The sequence below is a fragment of the Gallus gallus genome, chromosome Z, assembly GCF_016699485.2.
Source record: "Gallus gallus isolate bGalGal1 chromosome Z, bGalGal1.mat.broiler.GRCg7b, whole genome shotgun sequence".
Lineage (NCBI taxonomy): Eukaryota > Metazoa > Chordata > Aves > Galliformes > Phasianidae > Gallus > Gallus gallus.
Genome location: NC_052572.1, coordinates 42058007 through 42068993, shown reverse-complemented (window position 1 = coordinate 42068993; position 10987 = coordinate 42058007). Strand labels below are relative to the sequence as shown.

Sequence of the window (10987 nt, the reverse complement as noted above, 5' to 3'; positions counted from 1 at the left end):
CATCCATATTTGTATTTTTCAGATTACCTGTGGGAAAGGTTGTGCCTAGGCTCAACTGTTGAGCAAGCTTGGTTTAGTGCGTACCTTTTTCTGATCAAATAAGCAACAAAATGCTTGTTTGGTTTTACCGCACAGTTCAGAAGGCTGGAATCAAAAGCAGCGGGATTCAGGAGGGTCTCAGTTCCTGGGGCTGTTTTGTAACAGTATTTCATAGGATCACAGTACATCCTGAGTTGGAGGGGATGCACACGGATCATCGAGTCCAACTCCTGGCCCCACACGCGACCACCCAAAATTCAAACGCTATGCCTGAGAGCGGTGACCAAACGCCCCCCAGCTGCAGCAGCCTGGGGCCATGATCCCTGCTCTGCGGCCCCGCTGCCGCCGGCTCGCTCCGGGGCGCCGCACCGATCCCGGCGACGGACCGGCCGCTGTCGGCCCTGGGGGCGGAGCGGGGGGCGGGCAGAGGGGCGAGGTCCCGCCCTCGGGTGTAGGTGCAGAGTCGGCGGCGGGATCGCGGTGTCTCTCGACCCGCGCTGGCACCATGACGGACCGCTCCGCCTTCGACACCGATGTCATCACCATGACCCGCTTCGTGATGGAAGAGGGCCGGCGGGCGAAAGGCACCGGGGAGTTCACGCAGCTCCTCAACTCGCTCTGCACCGCCGTCAAGGCCATTTCCACTGCCGTACGCAAGGCCGGCATCGCCAACCTGTGAGTGACACCCCTGCCCCGAGCAGGGGTCGGGGCTGCCAGCCGGGCGCTGCGGGGGGTGGGATGGCCGTAAAACATAGGGCTGCGCTGCCGTCCCTCCGCTCTTCCCACCTTCCTCTTGGAACTGCGGCAGCATCTCGGACAGCATCTCCTCCCGGGAGCAGTGGGCAGTATTACTTGCTTCCCTTTAGCAGACACTGCTGCTGGTGGACCCTCACACCGACTGTCAACCAGGTATGGGTGTTTTGAACCAGAAAACCAAAGGAGCAGGCTGAAAGGCAAAGTGTATCCAGATGGGTTATTGCTCACTGTAGCTAACAACTCAGAGCACCGTTTTGAGCTATGTGGCGCCTCATCAAGCTGTGTTAGTTTTATTTCCACATCATTTTGTAGCAATGTGAGTTTGTAAGGATCTGAAGTCTTCCTCAGGAGCAGGCCATGGTAGCCAACAGAGCTGATACCAAGGAGCATTGCTCCACGAGCATCGAGAGGAAATCAGACCTCACAAGGTGTTAAAACAAAAGCAAAACTATTGTAGATAACTACTCAGTGATATAAGTCACTGTATTGTCCATATCAGCTGCTTCATTAGTTAAAGAAACATGTAGCAGTAGCATTCTATATACACACTATGTAGTGGAAAACATATTATGGGTGCAGGCAATACGGAGTAGTATTTATTATGAAATGTATTTTTACTGCCAGAGAGTTGAAAAATTTAGTGAAGTTAATAAAATAGAAGCAACTCCAGGAGACAATAAAGATATTCCACTTGACACATTTTTTAACTATTTTGCTCTGTCTTGACTTCTACTTTTATATGATTACCATCATTTTCTCATTGTTACATTCTAGCCCCTTCTGGCTCCTGCTCTTCTGACCACTGAAAACCAGGGCTTCCCACCTGTGCCCTTGTTATGGCTGAGGTCCCATTCCTCATATCTCCCTCTGCTGCTGTACTGAGCTGCTGCAGGCTCGGTGTCTGTGTCGGTGTCTGTGCCCTGCATCCCCTGCAGGCTGCATGCTGGGCACATCCCCTCCCAGTCCCAGCACTTTGGGTGTGAGGTCTGTAGTTGCTGGGCACATGTGGAGCATACTCCCTGCCTTCCTCTCCCAAGTTAGAGTTGGAGGTACAACACTCTCAATAAACACTTTCACACTTGCAGAGAAAATATTCAAGGTGCCATAGCAGAGAGGCAGACAGACACATAGAGAGTCATGGCAAGTCTCCTGCATGCAGCACACTGCTGCATTTCTAAGTTCAGTGATATTGCAGAAGACCTGAATTACCAGTATTCAGTCTAATCAGTGTATTGTGGCTGAAGTACGTTAGCGAGATCTCAGTGTGTGCAGAGCTGGGTCTTGTTTTTCTCTGCTGAGAGCTGAACTTCCTGGTCTCTCTTCTGCAAACTTTCAACATTGCCTCTTGCAAGGTCTCCCAGTACTTCCTGCTGCCAGACAGAGTAGTTCTGATTAGCTGACAAGGCTTTATTTGTGTTTTGTGCCTGCGTTTCTCAGTTTTATTCCCCCAAAAATGTTTATCACTTAAAGCAAAAAGCTGAAAACACTGAGCCGTAAAATTGTTGATTTATGTGTGAGCGGAGTGTTTGTTTTGGAATCTGTACATGGAACTGCTAACCAGGAGCAAACTACATTGAGAAGTTACAATGTAACTAGCACAGTCAGATTCACGTCTTAAGTATAAGGTTTCTAGTAAAATCTTAGCTTCTATAGTAAGCAGCTGGGACAGTGGAGATAGGATGGAGGGACACCATTTAGGTCTTATAGTTAATATAAAGTAACACAGTTTTGTAATTCAGCCTTCACAGCCTGCTCTGGCTGTATGTGTCTAAAATTCAGAGACTACTGAAAAATGATTCCCTCTTTTGTGTACCTCACCTTCAGTGTCTTCTAGATGAATATTTTCATGACACGGGTAATGTTAGCAGGTCTCAGCAAGGATCCATTGGACAGCAAATAAAAAACAGGTGCAAAAACCTGAGCGATCACCCATCAGTACTGTTTCCTTTGCAGGGTATTGTACAAGCATAGACTTGGCACAGATGGGCTGCTTCGGAAGCTGCAGTGCCTTCCTATGACTGGTCGCTCTCTCCTTGCCTTACTTTAGGTACGGGATTGCTGGTTCTACCAATGTGACGGGAGATCAGGTGAAGAAACTGGACATCCTTTCCAATGATCTGGTGATTAACATGCTCAAGTCATCTTTCAGCACATGCGTTATTGTGTCAGAGGAAAACAAGGATGCTGTCATAGTGGAAGCTGACAGAAGGGTTGGTAGCTTTAAAAATTCCAAGTATTTGATTTCAGAGCAATCTATACAATTGTATCTTTTTCAAACGTGGAAAATTGAAACCGAGCTAAACATTCCAGAGAACATGTACTTTTCCATACAGACATATACCATCAGTTTTCAGTTAGTTTGTTCTGTAGGTGTGTGTGTTCTTCTGTCCCCACATTTGTACTCTCTGCTATTTCTGATCCCGAGTCTGGATTTTCAAATTTGTTTTCTCTTTTGTTCCTCTCCACCCTCTTTCTTCCCTTATTTTTCCTAACTGTGGAGGAAGTGTTTTTCATGTTTCTTCCTCCTGATCTCTGGAGCTGCACTCTGAGTCCATCCAGCACTTTTATGAAGGAGCTTTATCAGTAAAGCACTGAGTACCTACTTGTTGCAGATCAGATCTTCACTTCTGCAGTTTAGGCAAATTCTTCCAGAAGACCTGAAAATAAGATTTTGCAATGACACAAAAAATCATTCTGACTTTTTGATCTTAATTATGTTTACTGGGCTGCATATACTTCTTGATTGATTGTAGTTCCTTTTTGCTGGCCAATATTCTGCTGTGTTAAAAAAAAAAAAAAAAAAAAAAAAAAGAAATTGAGCAAAAAGTATAGAGAAAACAAACAGCAAACATAATTTAGAAAATATAATATTTGTTTTGTCAAAGTAGTTGTCTCTTTCCTTCTTTGCTGAGAATTCCTCAGAATGGATTGTGTTAGCATCAGATAAATTTTAGATATGCTTTGGATCTGAACAAATGTGATTACAGATCCTCACAGATCACGGAGGGAGGCTCAATGTTAATGCTTTTTTTTTTTTTTTTTGACAAAATGTGAGCTAATATGCCACTTTTCTCAGAATTCCTACCCATATGATAGCAGAGTATAGCATTTCTGGGTTTAAAAATGTTTCTGGTTTACAGGATTGAAATCAAATGAAAAGCAAATATGCAAATACAGTTAGTATGCATGATTATTAGTGATTGTGGACAGAATAAGGGAAAAGGGAGCTACATAAAAAGCACAGTGGAATCAGCTCTTTTCCCTGTACTGGTAGTTTCCTTTGTCTGCAAGCATCCTTAATACTGCCATAGGCAGAAACCACTCCTTTCAAGGGGAATGAGCACCCATCCCACAGGGCAAAACCAGGAACTGGCTGCAATAATTTCTAAGCACCTGTCCATTTCTGAGCAGAAGGCTTTCTTAAACTGTTTAAAGTGGAATATATAGTAAAGTGTATGGCTTCTGAATGTCACGTGTTAAAGTCATTTTTTAATCCCTCTAATTTTAGCTCTTAATTAAAAAAAAAATATATAGGTCTTCTTGTCTTCTTCCTTAAAATTCAGCATGCAGTCTCATTAGAGATGAGAATATGTAGGCTAAGTAGTAGATGTCAGAGGATGTCTAACAAAATGGATCATCATTAACGTGAAATATGAAACTAAACTAATTACTTAACATTTTAAATTAAAAAAAAAAAAAAAAAAAGAATATGAAAACCAGCTTTGCTGTTTCATCATCTGTTACTTACTTCAAGGATTCCCCAGATTCTATTGTGGCACAAATCACAGTTGTAATCAAGAATGAAATCCAGGTCAGAACTCCTCCAATTATGAAATTCTGTTCCTTCATAATCTATAAGAGCATTTTAATTTATATTGATCTGAGAATATTTATCTACTGAATACTTTTATTTGTAGGAGGTAAGCAAATAATGTCACTAATCTTACTGCTCCCTACTTATTTTTAGGGTAAATACATAGTCTGCATAGACCCTCTGGATGGATCATCTAACATTGACTGTCTTGTTTCCATTGGGACCATATTTGGCATCTATAGAAAGGTAAAATTCTTTCCTATATGATGGGAAAAATTATTATTGTGCATCTTTGGATGAAATAGAATTGCATGTGAAAATTTAATAAAATCTAACCAAATTTATTTGTGAAAGAGACTTTCCAGGACTGACTGTTAGTTAAATCTGCTGCTTCAGATGTTGGTATGAAAGACTTGTAAGGGATTTGCATCACTGTATTATAAGATGAACATTAGAAGAACATGGAATCCTTGCTGATATTTAATTAGTCAACTAGAGGAGTCACCCCTTACAAACATAGCTGATATCAGAATCATAAATAATTTTCTTGAGACAAAATACCGTGTGATTGTTATCTACACGTGAAACGTGGTTTCAGGTTTTCTTTTTCTCTGTATTAATAGTTATGTTAGCCTGAGGACAGGCTTCAAATGTAAACCAGAGCTGAAATATAGCATGTGCATTTGAGTGTCTAATTCACTCTGAAAGGCAGAAACCTTGTCTGAAAAGCCTGAAATACTGGACTTACATGTCGCAAGATGGGGGAAACAGTAAGTCAGATAAAAACACACCCAACTGTCTGTTTTAATAATCTTTTGTATGTTCTCACACCCCTCAAAGTAACTATTTTCCACTTCATTTTTTTTTTTTTTAATGAAGCAAAGGAAAATAAAACAACCCTAGGCATTTTGTTCAGCTGTAAACTCCATGAATCATTTTTCATTTCTTGCTTTTCAACTATGCCTTGTAGTTTTGCTTCTAGCTGTGTTCATCATTACCTACAAGGAGGTGCACAGCTCTATATTATCACCTTAATCCTTTCCTGTTTCCTGCATTCCAACAAGGCTTATATAAGAGCATTTCTAGATGAATGTGTTTGTCTCTTCCATATAATTTGTGCATTATACTTAATGCATATAATAATAAAACACATCCATTAGGAATCCTAGTTGTGGGCCATGCAAGCATTTGTGTCATGTGTTGCATGGATATGCAGTAGAAGATGATTCCTTTCTCAGACTCCGGTTATAATATATACCAGATTTTAAAAATGAAGTAATTTTTTGTGCTCCTTATTCTAGGTATCCCCTGATGAACCTACTGGGAAAGATGCTTTACAGCCTGGGCGTAATCTTGTGGCAGCGGGTTATGCTCTCTATGGGAGTGCCACAATGCTGGTACTGGCCACTTCTGCTGGAGGTGTCAACTGTTTTATGCTTGATCCGGTGAGAATGTCTTCTACTTGTTTGTTTGTTAGGAATAACAAGGCACTGTCTGTAAGACCCATTTGTTCATCAAAAACGTCAAAGGAACAATTTTCAAATTAAAGCTGATGTGGAAAAATGAAGTACATTCTGTAACCTGTCAAAACTAAGATCAAGAGATTTTTGCATTCCGCCTGCCTGCCACAGTCAGTGATTCAGCAATGGGAAGACGGTCAACTCAGTGAAGCAAATATGCAGTGTGTGTCAAATAATGTGGCATTTAAAATAAGCTATTTTCTGCAATGCAGAATGTAGCTGAGTATTTTTTAATGTCTTTTTTTTTTCTTAAGGCTGGGGCCTTAGCAAACTGTTGAAGCAGAGATTCTTAACTTTCTTCTATATTTTCAGATCTTGCCATGATGAGTAAAAGAGTAAGTAATGTGTGTGAATGTGTTAGACATCGTAGAACACATTGATGTATAAATTTTAAAATCAAAGACATACTGACCACAGCAAAAACTTGTTTGTTATAATAACCCGTCTGTGTGTTATCAGTTAACCAGAATGTGGTACCTGCCTGCATTAGGGTTCTAGAACCTGCAGCAGTCAAGAAGCAGGAAATATAACATAGTGCTCCCTGTAAAATAAAAGCTTAATTAGCTGCATGTGTTTTTGTTTATATTCAGATAGAAGACAGCTTTGAGCATGTGTGAATGTTATTTTGTTTGCTTTTAGCACTAACATAGAAATTTATATCATTGAAAACTAAACAGTCCAGCCCTTGGCTACAGAGTTTGAATCTCCTGACTTCACTCTTCTAGTTAGCCCAAACTAGGACAAACTAGAGTATATTAATATCTATTTGGAAACATTTGCACATTGCTTCATCTGGCACTCTCAATTTTTGAACTCTTTGTAGCCATTCCTTTGAATGAATATAGCAAAAATACGGAGAGCTAGAAGAATTTACAGGCAACAGCAATATTTTTTTATATAGAAAACTGAGAGAAAGCTGGGAATGGTAGTATAAAGAAGCCTGCATGACCCCAGGATTCCTGCTTTAAACTGTACCTAAACAGCAAATACCACCTTTTTCACAGATATTGAGTCATTAAAGAAAGTAGCAGCTCTAGTAATTATTCTCTGAACTGCGTATATGGTTGGCTTTCACTTCGTAAATAAATGAGAAAACAACATTGACATATTATTTTTCTTTCTCATTTTTAGGCAATCGGAGAATTCATTTTGGTTGATAGGGATGTGAAAATCAAAAAGAAGGGGAATATCTACAGTCTCAATGAAGGCTATGCTAAATACTTTGATGCTGCGGTCACCGAGTATCTCAGGAAGAAGAAATTCCCTGAGGTAAAAAATCTGGTTTCAGAGAAGCTTTCTGATCACAAGTTACACTTAGCAATTCCTGCTTTAACGTCAGTCACTGCCTCATGTATGAAGTTCCAGAGCTTGTGGTTTTCTTTTTCTGTTTTGTTTCTTTTTTGTTGTTTTGTTTTGTTTTTAAATCTATTTAAAATGTATCCATGTGTGTAGGACTGCTAGCTAGAGCAGCTGCCCTTCAGTATTGCACTCCACCTCTGCTTTTTCTTCCTTCTTTTTTTTTTTTTTTTTTTTATTTTTCTATCTTAGCCAGGGGCCGGAGTAACTGTTCTGGGGTTAAAACTAGGCATTCAGTGGTAAAGTGGAGAGGAACTATCATCCGTGATGAAGAAACATTTTCTACAAACATTTTAGGTTGCAGCTGCCCCACTGCAACATCTGATTACATGGAGAAGCTGAGTGGGGATGTTGGCCTTGTGCTCAGTGATAACGTGGGCTGTGCCCCCAGAGGCCTCTCATGTGGAAAGTTCATGTTGTTTCAAGGTCTGCTTTGTGGTCATGTAGCTTCCTGGTATCGAAGGCCTGAAGCTCTGAGAAATACCCACAGAAACATGTCCATTCTTATGCCTTCCTTCTGTCCTCCCTGCAGTTATTAGGTGGATAACAGTGTCAACATGTAGTATTGTTAAGTATTCATCTCCACTCTCTACTTCCCGAACAAAGACTGGTATTTTCTTCTGGTGACTTGCAGGTTTAAGGTGCTGTTTATCAAGATACAAAAATGACACTGAAAGATACTATCTGCAATGTATTGAGGAACAAATTTTAGCGGTCAAACGTTAACTTTCTGTTGACAAAAGAGCAGTAGAAACTGAAGCAAAAGGGTAAAAAGAATTACTAACAATCACTTCTTTTGCTTTTTTGATGCTTTTTTTTCCCTCATGACAATAGAATAAAAACCCAACATCGGTTTTCACCACTTGATCGTTTTGCTACTAGAAATGCAGTGTTTTCTAAGGGTTAGAGCACTGATGGAGAGCTGGGCAGCATTTTCTGTTGATGGCACCACCACTCATCCATGCTGAGATATTCTGTCTGTTCTTTTCCTTGGATTTTCCCAATTAGAAAATGAGGAAGAAACTGAATTTTTAACCTAAACTACTTGGAATACTATGAATTGCAACATGGAGGAGTTAGGTGTTAGAACCACTAGGAGGAAGGATTAAAAAAAAGACTAACCTGATGTGCTCGAAAGTTATATTTATTTGAATGTCTTTCTATAGGATGGCAGTTCACCATATGGTGGAAGGTACATAGGATCTATGGTGGCTGATGTACATCGCACACTGGTGTATGGAGGAATCTTTCTGTATCCTGCTAACTCCAAAAGTCCTAAAGGGAAGGTAAATCTGCATAAGTCCAATTACAGAAGAAGTTGCATTACACAGATATTTCACTCTCATGGATGAGTGTTTTGATTCAAGAAAATAATTCCTACAACTTGGAAGCTTGTATCTCTGATGTGCACATATGACCCACTCTTTGCACACTATCACAGCAGACAGCAACCTATTGTCAGACACCAATTAAGTGCTGCTTCTAGCCTGTGTCAACTGTACAGATTTTTCTTTATATTCTCACATGTACAGATAATGGATCATCAGCAGGAACACACTAGGGAATGTTTGTTTAAGCCGTCTTCTCCATACCATCTCTGCCCAAACAATGGTGTCCCCAGCTAAGTGGAAAAATTACAAAGCAAAATAAATGGCTCACACTGTGCTATTACAACCTGAGATATCAGAAGCTTAAATGTAATGTGCTCCTTAAGAGAAACTCTGCTGAACAGAAAAACCTCTGCATCATTCTCTTAGTGGTGCTGTTTCATCTGGAGGAACCATGCTTGGCTGCTTCTTCAGGGCAACAGACAGTCTCTTGTGGAAAAGCATGCTCTTAGGGGCTGACAGGGTGACTATTTATTCAGCAAAGACCTTTCATCTGTTTTGTAACTGTCCATAAATTATTGCTTCAGGTTGCAGATAAGATGCAGTTACTCATTAGAGAAACCTAATGGCACACTCAGGGCCGGTGTTTTTCTTACTACGTGATCTGCTGCCTTGTTAAAGGCTGTGTCTTACATATGAGCTTTATCTCTGTGTAAAGAGCATAGTGCAAACATGAACTATGGAGAAAGTACCCAAACTGAGCAAATCCAGCATTCTTTTTGCTTTATTTACAGTAAAAATTCACACAATTCTGGAGTCAAGTTTATATTAAATATGGAGAACAACAAGTGTTAATTGGCTTTAAATCAATTGCCAGGTAGTTATGTGATCGTGAGCATTGTCTGGATTGACCATTGCCATTTTGATTTTGTCTTACAGCTGAGACTGCTCTATGAATGCAATCCTATGGCTTTTGTTATTGAGAAAGCTGGGGGAATAGCAACAACAGGGCATCAGTCAATACTAGATATAGTGCCTGAGGATATCCACCAAAGAGTGCCTGTTGTCTTGGGATCTCCTGATGATGTGAAGGAGTACCTGGAAATCGTCAAAAAACATGCAGCTAAGTGAAGAAGGCCTGCTGCAGTCACTATGCAGATGGGAAGGAATGCCTTAAAGCCAATCCAAAGAACATATTGCAAGTCTGAACAGCCAGACCTTTGTAACAAGAAAGGGGATAAGCCACATTTTCTTAAGATTTCTTTTAAACTGCAGTTGTACTGTAAAGCAAAAGCATTAAAAAATTGTATTAAAGGAAGCATTGAAAGAAAACAAGGGGAAAATGTTTGGTTTTTTTCATTTATCTTTTTTAATTACACAGAAGTCACTGATGCTACAAGAAAATATTGTGCTGTGTTAACTGATACTTAACTTTCTCAAACAAACAATACTGGGACCAGAATATCTTATTCTGTCCTCTTCTAGAGATCTTACAGCCTCTTACACCGAGTGACCCTTCCTTGACTAGTCCATAGTTATTTGATGAAAGTAAAAAGGCTAACACATGATTTCACACATTGTTTCTAGGCCCTACAAGTTACTCAGTGTACTTCAGTGTGGACTTATCCTACCCGAGAGTTAACATTTGTGAAATATGTATGTACATTAGTGTATGGTAACTCTAACGCATCCTGTTAATACTGCCAGCTAGTATTCAGTCAGATCTAGGTACATAAGGATGGGATATGGAAAATGAGACATTTTGGAGGCGGATTTTGAACTGCAGAAAGAGCATGTGCAGCTTGGTACCGTTCTGCTCTGATGGTATGGCCATCATTGCCAGAAGTTAATCTGGTAGAAAAGGAACATCTCTTTTACTAGCAACCCTCACCTGGTGTTCTTTGCGTTATTTTGGGAACATGCATTACCACAGAAGGAAAGAATTGTGCTGTGTAAGCAGAAGTAAATTGTGAGGATTCCCACAAAGCATGCTGACATTTAATGTGCTGATTCAGAGCATGCTGCAGGGAACACAACATCAGTGCTTGGGAGCTAGATGGAGAAGAGGGAGTCTCTCCCCATTTTGGATGAGTGGAGGTGCTGGGAGTGGGTGGAGATGCTATTTCCATCCTGAGGCACTTCCTGGGGGAACTGCTTGGCTCTTCCTCCTGCAA

General features: G+C 40.6%; 1 protein-coding gene and 1 long non-coding RNA gene across 2 annotated transcripts in view; one reads left to right on the top strand and one right to left on the bottom strand.

The window, feature by feature from the left end:
• Positions 1–521: 521 nt before the first annotated feature.
• FBP1 (fructose-bisphosphatase 1) lies at positions 522–10148 on the top strand. Its single transcript, NM_001278048.2, has 7 exons — positions 522–714; positions 2843–3005; positions 4763–4855; positions 5911–6054; positions 7261–7398; positions 8652–8771; positions 9753–10148. The coding sequence occupies exons 1-7, from the start codon at positions 545–547 to the stop codon at positions 9942–9944; spliced, it is 1020 nt and encodes a 339-aa protein (NP_001264977.1). The 5' UTR covers positions 522–544; the 3' UTR covers positions 9945–10148.
• The window catches only part of LOC107052323, a 36232-nt gene continuing 28739 nt past the window's right edge, over positions 3495–10987 (bottom strand). The window contains exon 4 of the long non-coding RNA XR_001464748.4: positions 3495–3573. This is a non-coding gene — a long non-coding RNA (uncharacterized LOC107052323). The remainder of the gene's footprint in view (positions 3574–10987) is intronic.